The 24,730-nt window shown below is 39.6% G+C and overlaps 1 protein-coding gene across 4 annotated transcripts in view; it reads right to left on the bottom strand.

The window, feature by feature from the left end:
* Positions 1 to 24,730, bottom strand: part of inpp4b (inositol polyphosphate-4-phosphatase type II B) — a 917,060-nt gene that overhangs the window by 88,943 nt on the left and 803,387 nt on the right. For all 4 annotated transcript variants that reach the window (XM_060851719.1, XM_060851718.1, XM_060851720.1 and 1 more), the window contains one exon: positions 13,568 to 13,691. In XM_060851719.1, the coding sequence (XP_060707702.1) occupies positions 13,568 to 13,691 (124 nt within the window). The remainder of the gene's footprint in view (positions 1 to 13,567; positions 13,692 to 24,730) is intronic.

Below are 24,730 nucleotides of genomic sequence, written 5' to 3'. Positions count from 1 at the left end.
TCAACTACTTTAATGAGAAATATGGGTGAATGTATGAGCTTATTAGCATTCAAATTCAAATTGACATTTTTTGAGGAAACTTTATCCAGACTAAGTCTTTTTTGAAATTTTTGCCATTTGCATGAAAATTCCGAACTTTTCTCTCCCACATTAAAGGGAGGGGGGGGGGGTGTTTACTGTATACGAGGGAGTCTTTTCTGCTATACGTTTTGTAAAAGACCCAGGTGTTGCTGAGTTATCTTCTTAAACAAACCCAATGGTCCATCCCAAGAGGTAACAGAGGCAGCCCATGCTTCAGTCTGGTGAAAATAGTTTGAGTTACTCTGAAAATGGTCCAATACTGAAAAGATCATGTGCATACAGAGACTGAATCAAGATAAAATGGCATGGTGGCACAGTGGTTAGCACTACTACCTCACAGCGCCAGGGACCCAGGTTTAATTCCACCCTTGGGTGACTGAATGTGTAGAGTTTGTATGTTCTCCCTGCGTCTGCATGGAACTTTGCGAGGTTCTCTGGTTTCCTCTCTCAGGCTAATTGCCCTTTGGTGTCCAAGAATGTGTAGGCTAGTTGGATTAGCCATGATAAATGATAGAGTTCAGGTGTGTGGGTCTGGAGGGGATGCTCTTCAGAGGGTCAGTGTGGACTTGATAGGCTGAGTGGCCTCTATCTATACTGCATAAATTCTAGGGTTCTAATTTTTTCAAAGTTTTTTTGTTTAATACCAGATTGGCACACTGTTGCTGTACGCTATAGAAGCATGAGCTATCCAGAAACAGCTTGAAACACAAACTATAATAGTTTGGAAACTTTCAGAACCACCTTTTCTTTTAAAAAATAACATTAAAAAGGTTGTTAAGATCAGCTGGTTTTTGTCATTTCTTCAAAGATTACCACAGGTCTCCAGAAAGTGCTTAATTGAATAATTTGACGGGGTGGGAGAGGCAGGGAAGTTAATGGAATTCCCTTTTGGATAGAATAATTTACACTTGTGTTGTTTATTGACTTTACCAAAGCTTAGTATCTATCGAACTTAAGGCTCTATATGTCTCTGATCTTGATAGTTAATGATGAAACATAGAACGTTGTACAGGAGGAGGCCATTCAGCTCTTTGAGCCCACTCCATTATTCAAAACGACAATGGTTTATCATCCAACTCCGTTCCCTGTTCCTACTTTCTCCCTATACCTTTTGATCCCTTTAGTGCACAGAACCATACCTAACTCCTCCTTGAAAACATACATTGTTTTGGCCTCAACCACTTTCTGTGGCAAAGAATTTGACAGGCTCACTACTCTCTGGGTGAAGAAATGTCACCTCATTTCCATCCTAAATGGCCTATCCCATATCCTTACACTGTGACACCTAGTTCTGGACTTCCTGGTCATTGGTCTTATTTACTCTGTCTAGTCCTCTTAGAACTTTGTAGGTTTCGATGAGACTCCCCCTTCACTCTTCTAAACTCCAGTGAACATAGTCCTTAGATATAATCTCTTTACATATGTCACTTCTGCCATCCAAGGAATCAGCCTGGTAAATCTTCAGTGTACTCCTTCCACAGCCCAAAAATCCTTGTCAGATAAGGAGACCAAAACTCCACAAAATGCTCCAGCTGAGGTCACAAAAAGGTCATGCACATTTGCAGCAAGACACCCTTGCTCCTGTACTCTAATCCTCATATTATGAATATAAATGTCTCATTGGCCCTCTTCATTACCTGCTGCAGCTATATGCTTACGTTCAGTGACTGGAGTCCAAAGACACCCAGGTCTCGTTGCAACTTTGCCTTTTCCAATCTATTGCCATTCAGATAATAATCTACCTCCCTATTTTCGCTACCAAAGTGGATAACCTCACATTTATCCACAATATACTTCATCTGCCATACATATACCTACTTATTCAAAATGTCCAAATCACAGTGAAGCATCTCAGTATCCTCCTCACAGTTCACCCGCCAAACCAACTTATTACAAAGAGTTCTCTCATCTATATCATTAATATGTATTGTGAATAGTTGGGTCCAAGCACTAAACTTGGATGTAAGTTAAATCAGGAGCGGAAATTGGCCTGTTGCAAAGATGTTACTACAGTTGTTATGGGGGAATTTCAGCATGCAGGTAGACTGGGAGAATCAGGATGGTATTGGACCTCAAGAAAGAGACTTTTTGGAGTGCCTCAGAGATGGATTCTTAGAACAGCTGGTGCTGGAGCCGACCAGGGAGAAGGCAATTCTGGATCTGGTATTGTGCAATGAACCAGAATTGGTCAGGGACCTTGAAGTGAAGGAGCCATTGGGAAGTAGTGACCATAATACAATAAGCTTCAATCTGCAATTTGAGAGGGAGAGGGTACAATCGGAAGTGACTATATTTCTGTTGAATAAAGGGAACTATGGAGCTATGAGGGAGGAGCTGGCCAAAGTTCAATGGTGCAATGCCTTAGCAGGGATGACAGTGAAGGAACAATGGCGGATATTTCTGTGTATAATGTACGAGTTGCAGGATCAGTTCATTCCAAAAAGCAAGAAAGATCCTAGGAGGTGGCATGGGTGGCCGTGGCTGACGAGGAAAGTTAAGAAACATATAAAGTTAAAAGAGAAAAAGTATAACATAGCAAAGATAAGTGGAAAAACGGAGGACTGGGAAGCTTTTAAAGAACAACAGAGGATTACTAAGAAGGAAATACGCACAGAAAAAATGAGGTACGAAGGTAAACTGGCCAATAGTATAAAGGATTCTGGATTTGTGGTGCTGGCAGAGCACAACAGTTCAGGCAGCATCCAAGGAGCAGCGAAATTGACGTTTCGGGCAAAAACCCTTCATCAGGAATAAATGCATAATATAAAGGAGGATAGTAAATGTTTTTTTAGGTATGTGAAAGGCAAAAAAATGGTTAAGACTAAAATTGGGCCCTTGAAGACAGAAACAGGGGTATATATTTCGGGGAACAAAGAAATGGCAGAGGAATTGAATTGGTACTTCAGATCTGTGTTCACTGGGAAAGACACAAGCAATCTCCCTGAAGTAACAGTGGCTGAAGAACCGGAACTAAAGTGAATTTATATTTGCCAGGAATTGGTGTTGGAGAGACTGTTAGGTCTGAAGATTGATAAATCCCCGGGGCCTGATGGTCTACATCTCAGGGTACAGAAGGAGGTGGCTCAAGAAATCGTGATTATTGGTGATTATTTTCTAGAGTTCGATAGATTCTGGATCAGTTCCTGTGGATTGGAGGGTGGCTAATGCTGTACCACTTTTCAAGAAAGGTGGGAGAGAGAAAGCAGGAAATTATAGACCCGTTAGTCTGACCTCAGTGCTGGGAAAGATGCTGGAGTCTATTATAAAGGATGAAATTATGACACCTCTGGATAGTAGTAACAGGATAGGTCAGAGTCAGCATGGATTTATGAAGGGGAAATCATGCTTGACTAATCTTCTGGAATTTTTTGAGGATGTAACTCTGAAGATAGATGAGGGAGATTCAGTAGATATAGTGTACCTGGACTTTCAGAAAGCTTTTGATAAAGTTCCACATAGGAGGTTAGTGAGCAAATTAAGGGTGCATGGTATTGGGGGCAAAGTACTAACTTGAATATAAAGCTGGTTGGCTGATAGGAAACAAAGAATAGTGATAAACGGCTCCACTTCAGAATGGCAGGCAGTGACCAGTTGGGTACCGCAGGGATCAGTACTGGGACCGCAGCTTTTTACAATGTATGTTAATGATATAGAAGATGGTATTAGTAATAACATTAGCAAATTTGCTGATGATACTAAGCTGGGTGGTTGGGTGACAGGGTGAAATGTGATGAGGATGTTAGGAGATCACAGGGTGACCTGGACAAGTTAGGTGAGTGGGCAGATGCATGGCAGATGCAGTTTAATGTGGATAAATGTATGGTTATCCACTTTGGTGGCAAGAACAGCAAGGCAGATTACTACCTAAATGGAATCAATTTAGATAAAGGGGCATTTCAAAGAGATCTGGGTGTTCTTGTACACCAGCCAATGAAGGTAAGCATGCAGGTACAGCAGGTAGTGAAGAAGGCTAATAGCATGCTGGCCTTCATAACAAGAGAGATTGAGTATAGAAGCAAAGAGGTTCTTCTGCACCTGTACAGGGCCCTGGTGAGACCACACCTGGAGTACTGTGTGCAGTTCTGGTCTCCAAATTTGAGGAAAGACATTCTGGCTATTGAGGGAGTGCAGCGTAGGTTCACAAAGTCAATTCCTGGAATGGAGGGATTACCTTACACTGAAAGACTGGAGCTACTGGGCTTGTATACCCTTGGGTTTAGAAGACTGAGAGGGGATATGATTGAGACATATAAGAGTATTAAAGGATTGGACACTCTGGAGGCAGGAAACATGTTTCCACTGATGGGTGAGTGCTGAACCAGAGGACACAGCTTAAAAATATGGGGTTGACCATTTAGGACAGAGATGAGGAGAAACTTCTTCACCCAGAGAGTGGTGGCTGTGTGGAATGCTCTGCTCCAGAGGACAGTGAAGGCCCAGTCTCTGGATTCATTTAAGAAAGAGTTGGATAGAGCTCTCAAGGATTGTGGAATCAAGGGTTATGGAGATAAGGCAGGAACAGGATACTGATTAAGGATGATCAGCCATGATCATATTGAATGGTGGTGCAGGCTCGAAGGACAGAATGGCCTACTCCTGCACCTATTGCCTATTGTCTACTGTCTAAATTCTGCAGGAGCCCACTTGTCACTGGCTGTCACTCAGAAAAGAACCCATTTATTCTTATTCTTTATTTTCTGTCTGTGAACCAGTTTGCTATCCATGTCAGTACACTACCCCAATCCCATGCGCTTTAATTTTACATGCTATTCTCTTATGTGATAGTCCAAGTCAATCATTAGCTCCCCCTTATCAAACCTACAGTTATAACCTCAAAAAAAGTCCCTTTGTAAATCCATGCTATGTCCAATTCTGTCACTGATTTCCAAGTGCTTTTATAATGGACTCTCGTGTTGTCCCTCCTATTGATGTCAGGCAAACTAGTCTAAAATATCCTATTCTCTCTTTATCTCCTTTTATTAATGGTGGGGCTACACTTAGCTACTCTCTAATGCATAGGAACTGTTCCAGAGTTTATAAAGTTTTGAAAAATGACTTCTGATGCATTCATTATTTCTAGGGACACTTCATTAAATGCTCTGGGATGTAGATTATCAATCTCTGGGAACTTATCAGATTGCAGTTGCATTAATTTCCCCAAAACCATTTTCCTGCTAATACTGATTTCTTTCAGTTCCTCACTCTCATTAAACCATATTCCCCAATTTGTATATTTATTTACGAATACAAACCAATGTATGCGTTTGATTGGTCTGCCATATCTTTGTTCCCCATTATAACTTTTCCAATTTTTGTTTGTAAGGGGCCTAGATTTGTCTTCATTAGTATTTTTACTCTTCACATACCTATAAAAGGTTCTACAGTTTGTATGTCTCCTGTAAAATAACTCTTGTACTCTATTATCCCCCTCTTAATCAATTCCCTTATCCTCTTTGCTGAAATCTAAACTGTTCCCAATCCTCAAAATAAAGCCACAGAATCTAGTCCACCATAAATAGATGTGAACAGAAAACCATTATCCATCCTTTCTTCATTGTACAACAAAGGCTTCTAGCTTTACATCATGCTGGATAGAGAATAGAAAAATTAAAACTATCTTCAGATAAAAAATCCCTCATACCAAAGGCAGATGAGCAGCAAGGGACAGCGTGGTAACATATTTGTGTTTAAAATCTGAAAATGGTTACAACTTCAAGGATCCCAATCTATTCATTTTCAAGTCCATCCAGGGAGGCAATGGCCCAGTGGCATTAGCTAGACTACTGACCCAGATGTAATATTCTAGGGACCTAACTTCGAATTCTGCAATGGCAGACAGTATAATTTGAACTCTGGAAAATCTGGAAAGAGGAGTCTAATGATGATTGTGAATCCATTACCGATTGTTGGAAAAAAACTATTTGTTTTACCAATAGGTAAGGAATCTTCCATCCTTATCTGGTCTGGCCTACATGTGACTCCAGGCCCACAGCAATGTGATTGACTCTTAATTGCCCTGGGCAACTAGGGTCAAGCAATAAATGCTGGCTTGGCCAGCGACACCCTCATTCCATTAATGAATTAATTAGAAACTTAATTTCCAATTTAGAAAGCAACAAGTATCCAATTTCAAAACCTTCTGAAAAATCCAGCTTTTCCAGGAGATCCTGCAATAAGTCTGACACATAACTCTGGCTATCTGAATCTACCCAGACTAAACCTTCAAGAGTAAAACTATCTTCTTCAAGGACTCAACATATGTTTCTTTTCATAAGATAAGCAAACCACATGAAAGAATGTTCTGTTTTTAATTGGTAAAAGTACATTACATTCTGTAATGCTTTTAGAGAGTGTATGCATAAAAAATTAGATTTTATGGGTGAATGTGTAAATAAATAATCTCTTCAAATGAAAGCAAGCTTACTGCTGATTACTCCATTCTCCCTCTCCCCTCTCCCTACCCACATACATACACGCAGGGGCTGATTAATATACAGCCTCCTTTTCAAAAAATACAGCATTTACGGATAGGAAGTAAAATGGGGATATAGTTCTTTCTCATCCCTGTCAATAATATTGTCAACATCACGAAAGAGTCCAAGCACTACAAAAAGGAGACATTTACTGACTCATGCTCACCAAAGTGTGAAAGCTCTCATAGTTCTGACAAAGCAATTTAAAAACTATGAACTAACTTGCAAATGGTTTGATTAATAGTTAAGATTGTTACTTTACAGGAAAAAAGACTTATCCTATAAGGTTGAAGCTTGGGTAGACAGTGTTCTCAGAAAGTCTTGGAATTTCTTTATGTCAAGTCAAACTTTAACCAAAAGAAAATTAAAAACCAGTGACATTTTCAATTATTTATTACCTGAACAGCCTCAATTCATACATTTGCTCTCAACTAGTCATTGTCAAAAAGCATATATTCTTAAAGTAGTCTTATTGAAGAATATTTGGTGGGTGAAGTACAAATCTTGCTCACAATGTTCATTGCCAAGTTAAGGTCCTTAATATGGAGCTCATGAAGTTGCATGAGAACATTTATTGAAAGTATTCAGGATCTGGTGAATTGTTACTGACATTAGAGTAAGGGTCAGCAAAGTCAAGTACCATACTGTACCTGTTGTTTCAACTCATCACACAAGGTCAATGAAGTTTGGAACTCAAAAATCAGCTAATTTTTTACATAAATGCTGATTCTGCTGAACAACATTCTCATGGAGACAAAATGTAGACAAAATGTCAGTGATCATGGCTACATTTTTCGAACAACAGTTTGCTTCAATTTTATTGCAAAATTCCAGATGTTTCTTACTAACCAACAGTCAGGTGCAATCCCATTTGGCAAATTGCACTAAAAAATAAAGTACCCAGTAGCATAAACTAGGAATATTTCAGCTTCAATCACCAGACCAGGCTTACTTAATACACCTCATAGAGGGCTATATTAATGGTACTAGTGGAAATTTAAAGAAATGTAGGTACTTTAAGGCATTTAGCTATAATGTATGGAATTATTTCAGTTCTTCTAAGGCTTCAAATATCTCCAATATGTTTACCGAACTTTCCCAAAACCTATATAGTACAAAAGAGGCAGCAACGTTTTGCAACTAAATTCCAGCTGATCAGGAACTTAAGCAGGGAGTTGTTCTTGGCCATTATCAAAAACTGCAAATTTCATAAGTGAAATAATGGGCGATAATGGAAGGGGTATTGCTCAGATAGATAGCTACCTCATGTGTGGATCAGATTATCATCAACAACACAAAGTTCAAACCCCATTCTGGCTGAAGTACAAGTTGGCCCTATCTCCCTGCCCTACCCATTGTAAAATATCTGGGCGCTTTGCCAAGATTCGCTGATTAACTTCCAAGATATCTACCTTTGGGCAGTGAACTCAAGAAGACGAAAATAATAATTGGAGGGGTAGCAATCTGTCTCTGGTGCTTGATATCCCTAGTTAACATTTTACTAGTTCTACAATTTACTATAATATATGGGGCATTTCAAAGTCAGCTCCTCTCCATTGACTATATTTGTTGGTCATTAAGGATTCTTCAAGTAGACATAGTGTCAGTTCCCGTATAAGTCAGTTATGAAACTCATATGTTACAAATCCATTATTTCTATACATTTTTCTTTTTTGATGAAACACATTGAATTTATGTAAGTATTTCAACTGCACTTTGCTTTCAAGTGATTTAGCAAGCAATTGGTTATTTATTTGTAAATACCTATAGTTGGGAAGAAAAAATCCTAAAAGTAGAATACTAATAATATGAATTTCATCATGTGGATTATTTGAATTTTCACTGAACATTTGAAGAAGTATCAAATATAAATCTATTGTAAAGGTAATGACATTGGAAATTAAGAAGAAAAAAAGCACATCAATAAGTGATGGTTAGAAGGCAGAAAGATACAATACGTGGAAACAGAAAACTTTCAGAATGTGCCAAATGTTTCAGAAGGATTTGTGTTGTGACAGATTTTATTTATTTATACATCAATAATGCACATTTAAGAATTGAAGACATAGTATCAAAATTCGGTTTGACACCAAATTGGAAGTAAGGCAAATTGGGATCAGAATTGGATTCAGAAAAGACTTACAAGGATATTGCCAGAATTGAAGGGTTTAACCAAAGAGAGAAGCTGAATAAGCTGGGGCTAATTTCTCTGCAGTGTCAGAGGACAAGGGGTGACCTTACAGAGGTTTATAAAATCATGAGATGCATAGAAAGGATAAGTAGACACGATCTTTTCCCAAGGTAGGGGAGTCCAAAACTAGAGGACATAGGATTAAGGTGAGAGGGGAAAGATTTAAAAGGGATCTAAGGGGTAACTTTTTCACACAGAGGATGAAATTAACTGCCAGAGGAAGTTGTGGAGGCTGGCACAAAACAACATTTCAAAGGCATCTGGATGGGGACATGAATAGGAAGGGTTGGGAGGGATGTGGGCCAAATGTGGGCAAATGGAACTAGATTAAATTAGGATACCTGGTCAGCATGAATGAGTCAGAACAAAGTGTCTGTTTCCATGGTGTATGTCTCTATGACTGTAGAAGATTGCAAAAGGATATAATTATGTGATAGATGGAATTTAATACGGATGATTGCGACATCGGTATGGAAAAAGTAGCTGAGTAATAAAACTTTGCAAAGAGTCGAAAAAGAGTAGATTAATTAATCAAATATACAAATGTCAAAAAGTAGAAAAATGAGCTAATAAGATTTTAGGGAAAAAAAAATTTAAAATTCTAAGTTTCATAAATAATCACAGCATCAAAATACAAAGAATTAATGCTAAGTCTATGCCAATTACTGGCTCTGTGGTACTTTGAATATTGAATTCACTTTTGGGCACCTTACTTTAGGAAAGATGTCAAAGCAATGAAATAGAAATAGAAGAGAACAGAACATTGGTTAGGCCACTGTTGGAATATTGCATGCAATTCTGGTCTCCTTCCTATTAGAAAGATGTTGTGAAACTTGAAAGGGTTCAGAAAAGATTTACAAGAATGTTGCCAGGGTTGGAGGATCTGAGCTACAGGGAGAGGCTGAACAGGCTGGGGCTGTTTTCCCTGGAGCATCAGAGGCTGAAGGGTGACCTTATAGAGGTTTACAAAACTATGAGGGGCATGGATAGGATAAATAGACAAAGTCTTTTCCTTGGGGTCGGGGAGTCCAGAACTAGAGGGCATAGGTTTCGGGTGAGAGGGGAAAGATATAAAAAGAGACCTAATGGGCAACTTTCTCACGCAGAAGGCAGCACGTGTATGGAATGAGCTGCTAGAGGATGTGGTGGAGGCTGGTACAATTGCAACATTTAAGAGGCATTTGGATGTGTATATGAATAGGAAGGGTTTGGAGGGATATGTGCAGGTTGCTGGCAGGTGGGACTAGATTGGGTTGGGATATCTGGTCAGCATGGACGGGTTGGACCGAAGGGTCTGTTTCCATGCTGTACACCTCTATGACTCTAAGAGAAATACTAAGAAGATGTGAAGGATAAAAAACTTTCATTATGAGAAGTAATTGGAGCTCTTTTCCACTGATGAAAGGTCTGTTTGGTATAGTGTTAAAATTTATTTAATTTGGTGGATTGAAGTTTTTCAAGGTAAAACAATCTATCTGTATATCTGTCAGCTGATGGTCAGCAACATTAGGAAACAGTTAAGGTTAAGACTGAGAAAAAGAGGGAGAACAAGTCTGTGAAGAACTGTTTAAAATGCATAATATATTAGAGCTCTTGTGAGGAGCCCTCTTGAGGTTCAGTGGCACTGGCCCTCCCCTAAATAAATGGCTCCATGTATCTGAGAGACCAAAATCATTAGAAAGAAAGAATGATAAAGCACAGAAATTGAGACAGATGATTAGAAGCATAAGAAAAGGTAAACGTTGCAGAAAAAGCTTGAAATGTCTTCAGTAGAAGACCTTTGGTGACCTCTTCCGGCCTTGATATGTAGTAACAACAACATAAACAACTGGAAAATTCATTAATCATTTGAAACCCAATTTGCACTCATATAATTTTGCCAATAATCTTGGAAATTAAACTTATCTTTTTAATTTCAAAGATGAGAGAAATAAAAGGAATTTGTGAAATGCATAAAATAAAAATTACAGAAGAGATTTATATTTTTGTATATGTACTGTACCACCTTTAAGATTAGAAAGGCAGGACATTTGAAGAATTCAAAATTTCACTGTTACACACTTGGCACAATAAAATTCTAGAAACGAGTGTCATGGACCTTCAGTTTTGTTTGAGCAGATCCTGTTCCAGTACAATAACTACATCAGAAGCGATATTTATAATGCAAACAGGATTTCTTGTTTATTGGCAGTGTTGGAGAAATTCAGGTCCATGATCTTACAATTTCTTTGTTGTTTTTGTTATATATAAAGTGAAACACAATCAAAGGAAGTTGCTTGGAGCTAAAGCTAAGTATGGTAGTCCTATTCTTGAAAAAAGGAAGGTTGGCAATCCTAATTAAAAAGCAATCAATTTCTAGAAAGTTTGAATCAGTATTTTGTTCATAACTAATAAGTTACAAACTATATCAAACTTATTAATATCTATACTTGCAATCATTTAAAAATAATCCTCTAAAAGCAATTGTAACTTAGTTTTTGATCCTGTTGTGCCATGTGCATTTAAAATGCCAAAGTCAGTCATACTACAGAAGGAGGCAATTTGACACTCTCTCTCTAAGGGCAAACTAAAACTAATCCCACTTTCTCTTCATATCTGTATTCCTTCTACTGTTCAAATATCTACCTAAGTCTTTTGTAGAACATGCCGTGGTCTTAACCATGCATTAACTATTTCTCTCAATCAAAGTACGTGGTCTTTAAGAATCCTCCATGAAAAGAAATTTTTTGTAATCTTTCTCCTCAATGTGCTTGTGACAACATTAAATAGATAACACCCAATATCCCTATCAGTAACGTTCAGTCCAGTGTAACCATCCCACAGTTCCTCTCTAGGTGATGAGTTTGAAAATCTGCTATTTGAGAAGTCACACAAAATTAATTGGTACAACACATTGTTTCCAATTTCTTAATTCTAAAATATTTCCTCTCAATTTCTTGAGTGGCTTCTCTCATCAATATCCACATATATTCTGATAAAATTATACAAGGGAAAAATCTATGGCAATACTCGGAGAATATCCAAAGTAGAATATACTCGAAAGAGGCAAATATATAAGTGCTAAGACTATAAGACATAGGAGCAGAAATTAGGCCATTCAGCCCATCGAGTCTGCTCCGTCATTCAACCATGGCTGATAAGTTTCTCAACTCCATTCTCCCTGTAACCCTTGATCCACTTAGTACTCAACAACCTAACTATTTCAGTCTTAAATATACTCAATGACCTGGTCTCCACAGCTTTCTGTGCAAATAAATTCCATAGATTCACCACTCTCTGGCTGAAGAAGTTTCTCCGTACTTCTGTTCTAAAAGGTTTTCTCTTTACTCTAAAGCTATGCCCTCGGGTCTTAGACTCTCCTAGCAATGGAAACACCTTTCCAACATCTACTGTGTCCAGTAGATATTGGAAAGAACTATAAACTGTTAGCAACATCTATTATTTATACTAATAGATTATGTAGGGTTCCAAAGCTGGATGTGTTACCACATTCAGAAATCTTACTATCTAAATTTGCAAAATATGCATTAATAATCTTATCAGATAGTACATGAAAACCCCAAACGGAAATGCTTTAAAGAATCCCATTGAATGAACCTTGGCAGGCACTACAAATGAGAATGCTTGAATTGAAAATCCGACATTTTGCTGCAGGATAATAATGTCAATGCATTCATCTAAAAGTTCCCGGTTATTTCAGCAGATGCAGTAACTTGTTAAATGTCAGTTAGTAACTCCCCAAAATCATGGAACAAAATTCCATACAGTCAGTTTCTAGGGTTTGACTGATTTTTTAAACACATTTACAGATAATACTGTTAATCCATTCATTATGGTAGAAAATGCCAGTGAATTTTCTATATGGCTTAAACAAAGTTCACACTGACTTTGTTTGCATAGTTTAAAGAGTTAATTACGGTAATGAATCAGTGGTCCTAGTAATGGAAGATTCAAACTCTATAAGTAAACATTAACACTAAAGCAGTTACAGTAAAATTGTACAACCTACATAAATACAAATCATGTATACATACATGCGCTATAATTATTTTCGATCCCAGGGCTCACGTGCTTGAGGCAATATTATCATTCATTGTTCAGCCCTGGTTTGGAAATGCTGGTATTGGACTGGGGTGTACAAAGTTAAAAATCACACAACACCAGGTTATACTCCAACAGGTTTAATTGGAAACACACGAGCTTTTGGAGCACCACTCCTTCATCAGATGGTTGTGGAGTACACAATTGTAAGGCACAGAAGTAATTCATGTAAAACTCTGTTATCTCACTTTTCAGATTAGAATCAATCTAAACATCATGGCATAGACAGAAAACACAGGGGGCTAACACCTTCAACACATTGTCTAGCTAACACCAATTGTTACAGTTAATCTGAGAATGCAACTTTTAAAAAGAAGTTTTGTCATTTACGCATGAAAAGAGTGAAACTATCATGGTATTCGAACAGATGAAAGACTCAACAGACAATCAAGGAATTTTTCAATGTATAATTTCAGTTACATCACACTGTAAATTTTTGCTATAAATTCTGTGCCTTACAATTGTGTCCTCCACAACCACCTGATGAAGGAGTGGTGCTCCGAAAGCTAGTGTGCTTCCAATTAAAGCTGTTGGACTATAACCTGTTCAGACATTGTTGTATGCACTGTGTCTCATTAGCCCAATTCACGTCACTGTAATGTTTAGTGCTCTTGAAAGCTGTGTTCTAGTCATCAGTGAGACAAACTGACCACCTCCAATTTGCACCTTAACCTATTGCTAATGTTAAAACAGTGCGGACAAAACAAGATGGGTTACTTACTGTAAGTGCTGAGAAGTCCTTCAAACTGTACAAGCAAACCCACAGTGTGAAGCTGCAATAGGAAGTCCTGATCATGTAAACATGTGTGCAGTTTGATCACAAAACCACAGACGAGACCTGCAAGCTGAAACAATGAAAAGTAATAAGGCATCAATTTGAAAATAAAGTGTGTAGTTTTAATTAATAAACAAAATAATTATCAGGCACAATTTCTTCAAGACTTGATATCAGTACTCTAGGATAGAATGAAATTAACAGTATTGCACTTTCTATTTCAAACCTATGGAGGCAATAGGGAAGCAGTTGTCTGAAATACGGAGATTACAATGGCACTAAAACAAAACATTCAAAACCCATTATTATAATGAACATTGTCTATTCAGAGGCAAATCACCTTCCCTTATAAAACCTGATGCAAAAGCAAGGAGTGGCAAATATTGGAAAGCTGAGATAAAAATAAAAATTGCCATAAATAATGAGTTGATCTAGCAGCAACTACGGAGAGAGAAAACAGATAAACTTCAGGTCAAACACTTTAATAATGAAAATGTTTCTGTTTTTATTCCTTTTACAACCTTGCTCAATATCCAAAATCACAGATTTGCAGTGACAATCTTTAAAAAGTTAAACAGCAGGACTGCATGGTATCAAGTTATAGTCATCATGTTGTGAGAAAGTTTTAAAAAGTAATGACTAAATATCCCAAGATGCTGTCAACACTGCTCAGGAGCTAACTGATGTGGGAGAGTGTGAGAAAATAACCAGCCATTAATCCACGTGTAACTGCTTGGTAGTATGGAATTTAAATACTGTTAAAAGGAGGCAAGTAAAGATTAGGGAGAAGCCAGAAGTATGATAAGCCTTTAAAATCCAGCAGGCAACAACTAAAAAAAGCAATCGGGAGAGAAGATGAAATAGGAAGATAAACTAGCTAGTGATATAAAAGAAGAGTGCGAGCTTTTTAAATATATAAAAGGAAAAAGAAAGGTACCAATGGATGTTAGATGACTAGAAAATGAGGCTGAAGAAGCCATTATGGAGAACAAGAAAATAGTAGAGGAATTGAATTTGCACCAGTCTTCCGGATGACGAGCTTGTCTTATGAGGAGTGGTTGAGAACTCTGGGTTTGTAGTTGTAGTTTAGCAGGATGAGGTCAGATCTCATTGAAGCTTACAGAATACTGAGGGGCCTGGATAGAGTAGACGTGAAGAAGGTTTTTCCACTCATAGCAGAAACTAGGACCTGAGGGCACAACCTCAGAGTGAAGGGATAAACATTTGGAATGGAGATGAAAAGGAATTTCTTCAGCTAGAGGATGGTGAATCTGTGGAATACACTGCTACAGAAGGCTGTGAAGGTCAAGGCAGTGATTATATTTAAGACAGAGATAGAGAGACTTTTGATTAGTAAGAGGATCAAAGGTGACAGGAAGGTTTTAGATTAGATTAGATTAGATTACTTACAGTGTGGAAACAGGCCCTTCGGCCCAACATGTCCACACCGACCCACCGAAGCGCAACCCACCCATACCCCTACATTTACCCCTTACCTAACACTAATTTAGCATGGCCAATTCACCTGACCCGTACATCTTTGGACTGTGGGAGGAAACCGGAGCACCTGGAGGAAACCCACACAGACACGGGGAGAACGTGCAAACTCCACACAGTCTGTCGCCTGAGTCGGGAATTGAACCCGGGTCTCAGGCGCTGTGAGGCAGCAGTGCTAACCACTGTGCCACCGTGCCGCCCACAGTGGCAGAAGAACGATGTTAAGAAATATTAGTCATGATTGAATTGTGGAGTAGCCTCGATGGGCTGAATGACCTTATTCTTCTCATAAAGCTTATGGTCTTAAATGATGAAGAAATATTAACAGTTTGGCACTAATTGTAATAACATTCAAATATCAGAGTTTGAAATAAATTTACAAACCTGAACGATCTCTCATGATGATGCTCACAGATTTATATTCAGCCAAATAACTTTAAGTGGATTCCTGCTACTTTGCCTCAAAGCATATCTGCTCATTATGTTTACTTTCTTCCCTTATTCCATCTGCTTACAATCATGTTCCACCTTCCAATTACTTTTCTTAAATGGTGGACAGAGAAGAGGGTTACCTCAGATTTGAACAGGATCTGGACCAGATGGGCCATCGGGCTGAGAAGTGGCAGATGGAGTTTAATTCAGATAAATGCGAGGTGCTGCATTTTGGGAAAGCAAATCTTAGCAGGACTTATACACTTAATGGTAAGGTCCTAGGAAGTGTTGCTGAACAAAGAGACCTTGGAGTGCAGGTTCATAGCTCCTTGAAAGTGTAGTCGCAGGTAGATAGGATAGTGAAGAAGGCGTTTGGTATGCTTTCCTTTATTGGTCAGAGTATTGAATACAGGAGTTGGGAGGTCATGTTGCGGCTGTACAGGACATTGGTTAGGCCGCTGTTGGAATATTGCGTGCAATTCTGGTCTCCTTCCTATCGGAAAGATATTGTGAAACTTGAACGGGTTCAGAGGTGATTTCCAAGGATGTTGCCAGGGTTGGAGGATCTGGGCTAGAGGGCGAGAGTGAACAGTCTAAGGCTGTTTTCCCTGGAGCGTCAGAGGCTGAGGGGTGACCTTATAGAGGTTTACAAAATTATGAAGTGCATGGATAGGATACATGGGCAAAGTCTTTTCCCTGGGGTCGGGGAGTCCAGAACTAGAGGGCATAGATTTAGGGTGAGAGGGGAAAGATATAAAAGAGACCTAACGGGCAACTTTTTCACGCAGAGGGTGGCACGTGTATGGAATGAGCTGCTAGAGGATGTGGTGGAGGCTGGTAGAACTGCAACATTTAAGAGGCTTTTGGATGGGTATATGAATAGGAAGGGTTTGGAGGGATATGGGCCGGCGCTGGCAGCTGGGACTAGATTGGGTTGGGATATCTGGTCGGCATGGACGGGTTGGACCGAAGGGTCTGTTTCCATGCTGTACATCTCTATGACTCTATGAGTACATAATAATATAAATCAATTCGGGAAGTCAGTCTGCTAGTGCTTACGTAAGTTATATTTGGTAACAGGAACGTTAAACCATCAGAATCCTATTGGCTAATTTGTCAATAAATACGAACTTTGACTGGGCATTAGCTCCTGGCAATTGTCACCTTTTTGGGGGAGCTCCTAAAAGGGAATTAACAATCATGAATTTCTGCATTGATTATTTTTGGCAGAGTACTGCAGTGGTTGCTATTGCCTTCTGCTGCACTGGTCAATACATACATACAACCATATCACAAGGCATCCAAATATGCAGAATTCACAAGCTGGGCAAACATCATTAACTAAATTAGATTAGATTCCCTACAGTATGGAAACACACCCTTTGGCTCAACAAGTTCCCACTGACCCTCTGAAGAGTAACCCACCCAGACCCATTCCTCTACCCTATATTTACTAATGCACCTAACACGATAGGTGATTTATAGTGGTTCTGTTCGCCGAGCTGGAAGTTTTTGTTGCAAACGTTTCGTCCCCTGGCTAGGAGACATCATCAGTGCTCTGGAGCCTCCTGCGAAGCGCTTCTTTGATGTTTCTTCCGGCATTTATAGTGGTCTGTCCTTGCCGCTTCCGGGTGTCAGTTTCAGCTGTCCGCTGTAGTGATTGGTATATTGGGTCCAGGTCGATGTGTCTGTTGATGGAGTTTGTGGATGAATGCCATGCCTCTAGGAATTCCCTGGCTGTTCTCTGTCTGGCTTGCCCTATGATAGTAGTGTTTTCCCAGTCGAATTCATGTTGCTTGTTGTCTGAGTGTGTGGCTACTAGGGATAGCTGGTCGTGTCGTTTCGTGGCTAGTTGGTGTTCATGTATGCGGATTGTTAGCTGTCTTCCTGTTTGTCCTATATAGTGTTTTGTGCAGTCCTTGCATGGTATTTTATAAACTACATTAGTTTTGCTCATGTTGGGTATTGGCTCCTTTGTTCTAGTAAGTTGTTGTCTGAGCGTGGCTGTTGGTTTTTGTGCCGTTATGAGTCCTAGGGGTCGCAGTAGTCTGGCTGTCAGTTCTGAAACGCTCCTATGTATGGTAGTGTGGCTAGTCCTTTTGGTTGTGGCATGTCCTCGTTCCATGGTCTATCTCTTAGGCATCTGTTGATAAAGTTGCGCGGGTATCCGTTTTTGGCGAATACCTTGTATAGGTGTTCCTCTTCCTCTTTTCGCAGTTCTGGTGTACTGCAGTGTGTTGTAGTTCTTTTGAATAGTGTCCTGATGCAGCTTTGTTTGTGTGTGTTGGGGTGGTTACTTTCATAGTTTAGGACTTGGTCTGTGTGTGTTGTTTTCCTGTGTACCCTTGTGGTGAATTCTCCGTTCGGTGTTCTCTGTACTATCACGTCTAGGAATGTGAGTTGGCTATCCTTTTCTACTTCTCTCATGAATCGGATGCCTGTGAGTGTGGCGTTGATGATCCGGTGTGTTTTTTCTATTTCCGTGTTTTTGATGATTACGAAAGTGTCATCGACATATCTGACCCAGAGTTTGGGTTGAATTTGTGGTAGGGCTGTTTGTTCTAACCTTTGCATAACTGCCTCTGCTATGAGTCCCGAGATTGGTGATCCCATGGCTGTTCCGTTGATTTGTTCGTATATCTGATTGTTGAATGTAAAGTGTGTAGTGAGGCATAAGTCCAGTAGTTTAAGTATGCCGTCTTTGTTGATAGGTTCGGCCTCCTGTTTTCTGTTATGTATGTCCAGTAGGTTGGCTATTGTTTCTCTGGCTAGGGTTTTGTCAATCGAAGTGAACAGTGCCGTCACGTCGAATGAGATCATGGTTTCTTCTTTGTCTATGTGTGTATTCCTGATGGCGTCCAAGAATTCCTGTGTTGATTGTATGGAGTGTTTGGATCCGCTGACCAGGTGTTTCAGTTTCTGTTGTAGTTCTTTGGCCAGTTTGTATGCTGGTGTCCCTGGTAGTGATACTATGGGTCTGAGTGGGATGTCTGGTTTGTGTACTTTGGGTAGTCCATAGAATCTGGGGGTGTTGTTGCTTTCCGGTTTCATTCTTCGTAGGTCCGCTTTGGTTATCTGTCCGTTTTTTTGTAGATTCCTTAGAGTGTTATTTATTCTATTGGTGAGTTGTGGTGTGGGGTCCGAATCCTTCATTTCAAAGACCGCTAATGGTCTTGAATGGACCCGGACCATAGAACAGGCTGTCACTATAGGACAGAACAGGACAACACATCGCAAAAAAACGGCACTAAAAGAAAAACTGGCCAAACTAACACACAAAAAAGAGGACACTACAACACACACCTGGGTTAAAAACCTCTCCCACAGACAGCTCACAGACATGGAAAGAACTATACTGACCAATGGACTCAACTACAACCACAGGGACGCCAAGACAGCAGACTTCCTAGCAGCACTGGAATGCACACTCAGGAACAATGGACTGACTGAAGAGACACAACAAACAGTGAGACAAACGGTCGTACCTATGATGATAAGAAAAAGACAAACACTAACCTCAACACCAAGGAGAGGGAAGCACTGAAAGCACTAAGAAATGATAAGAACATAATCATACTACCAGCAGATAAAGGCAGAATGACTGTCATCCTAGATAAATCAGACTACATCAAAAATGCACAACACCTACTAGCAGATACCAACACCTACCAAATGAAGGATTCGGACCCCACACCACAACTCACCAATAGAATAAATAACACTCTAAGGAATCTACAAAAAAACGGACAGATAACCAAAGCGGACCTACGAAGAATGAAACCGGAAAGCAACAACACCCCCAGATTCTATGGACTACCCAAAGTACACAAACCAGACATCCCACTCAGACCCATAGTATCACTACCAGGGACACCAGCATACAAACTGGCCAAAGAACAACAACAGAAACTGAAACACCTGGTCAGCGGATCCAAACACTCCATACAATCAACACAGGAATTCTTGGACGCCATCAGGAATACACACATAGACAAAGAAGAAACCATGATCTCATTCGACGTGACGGCACTGTTCACTTCGATTGACAAAACCCTAGCCAGAGAAACAATAGCCAACCTACTGGACATACATAACAGAAAACAGGAGGCCGAACCTATCAACAAAGACGGCATACTTAAACTACTGGACTTATGCCTCACTACACACTTTACATTCAACAATCAGATATACGAACAAATCAACGGAACAGCCATGGGATCACCAATCTCGGGACTCATAGCAGAGGCAGTTATGCAAAGGTTAGAACAAACAGCCCTACCACAAATTCAACCCAAACTCTGGGTCAGATATGTCGATGACACTTTCGTAATCATCAAAAACACGGAAATAGAAAAAACACACCGGATCATCAACGCCACACTCACAGGCATCCGATTCATGAGAGAAGTAGAAAAGGATAGCCAACTCACATTCCTAGACGTGATAGTACAGAGAACACCGAACGGAGAATTCACCACAAGGGTACACAGGAAAACAACACACACAGACCAAGTCCTAAACTATGAAAGTAACCACCCCAACACACACAAACAAAGCTGCATCAGGACACTATTCAAAAGAACTACAACACACTGCAGTACACCAGAACTGCGAAAAGAGGAAGAGGAACACCTATACAAGGTATTCGCCAAAAACGGATACCCGCGCAACTTTATCAACAGATGCCTAAGAGATAGACCATGGAACGAGGACATGCCACAACCAAAAGGACTAGCCACACTACCATACATAGGAGCGTTTCAGAACTGACAGCCAGACTACTGCGACCCCTAGGACTCATAACGGCACAAAAACCAACAGCCACGCTCAGACAACAACTTACTAGAACAAAGGAGCCAATACCCAACATGAGCAAAACTAATGTAGTTTATAAAATACCATGCAAGGACTGCACAAAACACTATATAGGACAAACAGGAAGACAGCTAACAATCCGCATACATGAACACCAACTAGCCACGAAACGACACGACCAGCTATCCCTAGTAGCCACACACTCAGACAACAAGCAACATGAATTCGACTGGGAAAACACTACTATCATAGGGCAAGCCAGACAGAGAACAGCCAGGGAATTCCTAGAGGCATGGCATTCATCCACAAACTCCATCAACAGACACATCGACCTGGACCCAATATACCAATCACTACAGCGGACAGCTGAAACTGACACCCGGAAGCGGCAAGGACAGACCACTATAAATGCCGGAAGAAACATCAAAGAAGCGCTTCGCAGGAGGCTCCAGAGCACTGATGATGTCTCCTAGCCAGGGGATGAAACGTTTGCAACAAAAACTTCCAGCTCGGCAAACAGAACCACTACAACAAGCACCCGAGCTACAAACCTTCGCACAAACTTTGAATAGGTGATTTAGCATGACCAATTCACCTGACCTGCACGTCTTTGGATTGTGGGAGGAAACCCACGCAGACACAGGGAGGATGTGCAAACTCCACACAGACAGTCGCCCAAGGCAGAAATCGAACCGGGGTCCCTGGCCCTGTGAGGCTGCAGTGCTAACCACTGAGCCACCATGCTGCCTAAAGTGTGAAAAAGCAAAGAATTCAGGGCATTCAAAAAGACATACTTATGGGTGTTTGTGACTTGTTTCTGGTAAGTGTTTTCCATATCTGGTAAATTTTATTTTTAGAGAAATTAGGTGATGTGAATTAAAGACAAACAAATATTAGAGAAACTCAGCAGGTGTGCAGAACTTATGGAGAGAAATAGAATTAATGTTTCAAAGAAATTACTTGTTCAGTTCAGCATCCATAGGATTTTGCTTTTATTTGAGATAGATGAAAATTATCTTGTTGTATCTTGGAGAATTTTATTTGCTGGGCTAAGAAATGGTACAATTATATATGGTGGAATATTAATGGAAAGAAATTCAAATTTGTCTTAAGACCGATGAAGAATTAAAGTGAAAACACTGAGGTAAAAACATGGACTTAACATATCAAGTGGTTATGAAGAAAATTGTCCAACGGGTTGATGTAGTAAACAAATGAAAAGTACTTAATCCGACAGAAAATTTTACTCTTAGTTATTGAAATTTCTGATAACCAATGGCACAACAGGCTATGGGGAATTTATGGGTAAAAGACATTGAAATGTTTGATCAGCCATGATGTTAAATATAGAAGCAAGTTCGGTGGGCCGAATGGGCTACTTATGTTCCCATGTAAAGGTAAATTTTGGACGAATGAAGCATTGATTAATTGATTACTGTTCTTTATTTGATATATTATTTCAACAGTAAATGGAACTGCAGTAAAATGCCTTATGTAAAATATTGACAACAACGTAATTATGTTTTCAATTTTTAATTGTAATGGTGTATTTGGTTTTCTGCAAGTTGAATTTAGTCTACAGGATTTTGTCCGCTTTGGTGACAAAGGGCAAGTCAATCAAAATAGTTTGGAATAATCACAAATTAAGAGTGTTTAACAGTTAATTAAACGATCAAGCAAGAACCAATAGTATTTTAATCCAATTTTACAGATTGGGAAATTAAGGCTGGGATTTTTGCCTTCTCTGGGACTGAAACTTGACAGCGTTGTTTGAAATGTGTCTGAATTTTCTTTTAGGGTGGCTTGGAGTACAAGTGTTGAAGAGTTCTGATAAGAATTTCTCAAATGAAAAATGCAGAACTGCCTAATATTAGAGCACTGAAATATATCAGTGTGATACTGACACATCTGTATGTATGCTCATTCAGTGCTATTATCAGACCTCTAACTGTATTGTCCTACGAGTACTCATTATAGGTGTATGAACATACAGGGAAAGAAGTTATTGGATAATTTAGTACTTTCACCGTTGAGTAGTAAGTTTATAAGTTTAAGTACCATTCCAGAATTTGAACACATACCTAAGAAGAAATACAATTGCAATACTAAATGTGTACTGAATTCTGTTACGATCCAAACTTATATTATGAGTTGATTTCATCATGACTCACAGCGACTTTTCTTATGTTGTCTTCCACTCCCCAGTGAATAATTATGCATCTGATCAATTTGGCTTCCTTTTCATGCTATAGTAGTGCGAGAGATGAAATTTACACCACTGTCTTCACCTTCCACCTAAAGGTCATTGGTGTTATATTTAAATACCAAATACACAGCACTTCAGATGCTACAAGCCAGAAACTCCTTTGCATGCTCTCTTCTTAGGAAACCAAAATGACTCAGTACAGGATGCTGGAACCCTACTTTCCAAATGGAGACCTGGAGATCCTGCTGGTTGAGAGAAGGGCTATCATCTACTTGGAGGATAACCAGAAGGCAAGACATCAAACATAGTTGGCCTGAACACAAAGTAATCAGATCAGTCCTGTCTCCAGAGTCAGATGGAATGCGCAGCAGTGCAGGAAAAGGTCAACAACCTTCTCTGCTGAGCAAAGTTAAGCGCCATTATCCTTCCTTTGCTATTCTTACTCATTTTAGCTCAGCCAATGCAGACAAACCTTATTAGTGTTCATGGATTACCAACTTCATTATCCATGCAGCATCTCAATGGTTCACAGCTACTTCATCCTCCACAATTACAAATCTCTCCAGGTGTGAATCCACAGTGGCTGGCAGCCTCTAAGTAAGCGCAAAATGGGTGGGTGCTAAGAATTGAAGTTAAGTACTTTTCTGTTATTGAATTCTACAAATTATAGATTTCTGGCTTTTACACTAATCTAATGGATATAATATAAAAATAAATTCAACTTAATTGTCAGCATTGTTATACTTCAGATGAGACATAAAAACTGGGCTATGGCTGCTTGATTCTAAGTTGTTATTTCAAAAAAGCAATGATTTCTCCTATTATTTGGGCATGCTTTTCAACAAAATTAATCTAAAACAGATTAACAGGTCAGTTAACACATTTATATTTGCGGAATTCTGCCAAACAAAGAATTGCTACTCTCTATAGTTCACTCTTGCAAAGGCAGCATTTTGAGTCTTTTAATAAAATGTAATAAAGACTTTTCTTCTTTGCATTATAAGATTGAGGATTTCCTGATCTAGATGGCTCCATACCACAATGTAGATTACAGGATGAACTGAGCCAAAAGAGCGAGGATGTATTTAGTCATTTACCAAACTGGCTGTTTTATCCAATCAGAGGATGTGGGGATTATAGGCCAGGGCAACACTTATTGTCCATCCTTAAATGCCTTGAGAAGGTGGTGGCTAAAATAATTCCAGAGAGGCTGGTATCTCATCACCAAATCATGCTTTGTTTACATGTGGAGAGTCCAGCTCCCTCAGAAACAGCTAGTGTCTGACACTCCTGTTTTTATCAGACCTCCCTGATTGGACTAGGTTAACAGCACCAAACAGGGAACTCTTAATCTATAAGGTCCAGCTGGCTAACTTTGTTACAATCATTACATCCTCCCTTTCTGAGTCCAAGGAGATAAGCCAGTTCTTTTTTATAGCTCATTCTGGGTGTTTAGCACCAGCTCAGGTTCCTTCAAAACTGCCTCTGATATGGGCAGCATGGAATGCACAGTAGCTAGTCTTTTGAGCCCAGTGTCTCAGAAGAAATTCATTCTCTTTTTCAAAGTGTTGAGGTGGTGACATCTGCTGTGTCCATCTCAGATTGGGAGGTCTCTTCAAAGCTTCACAGTTTCTGGAACAGTCAGAAAGGCTGTAAAGGAACTGGGCATGATTTTCTTGTGCAGTGTTTGAGAGTTTACAGTCGAATTGGTGAGGATGTCCTCTTCAATCGCAGTACCCTGCCACTCTTATGCATCACTTGTTGCATTTCCAATGATAAAGCCAGTTGTAGTGCCAGTTCGAAGTCCACTTGGGCTTCAGCTAGAAGTTGTTTTTGCACCGTTTCATCATTAATCTCACATAACTACATCTAATTAAGGGTTAAACCAAAGTAACACGCCTCTGCCAGTCATCTTAACCTAATCAAAAATCCTGATATGGATTCCCCTGGTACTTGAAATGCTGAGTAAAACCAATATTGTCTCAGAATTTGAGGTGGTTTGGAGTTGTCATATTCCTTAACTAAATCCATCAACTCTTGAAAGATTTTAGCATCTGGTGCTTCAGGGAAAATTAGGCTCCAAATAACCAAAAAAATCTATGGATCCATAAGTTGTCAGGAGAATTAGTTGTTGCTTTTCATCTGCCCCAATGTCATTT

Source organism: Hemiscyllium ocellatum, chromosome 36 (assembly GCF_020745735.1).
Source record: "Hemiscyllium ocellatum isolate sHemOce1 chromosome 36, sHemOce1.pat.X.cur, whole genome shotgun sequence".
In the NCBI taxonomy this organism is placed as follows: Eukaryota; Metazoa; Chordata; class Chondrichthyes; order Orectolobiformes; family Hemiscylliidae; genus Hemiscyllium; species Hemiscyllium ocellatum.
This window is presented reverse-complemented; position numbering and strand designations above follow the sequence as displayed.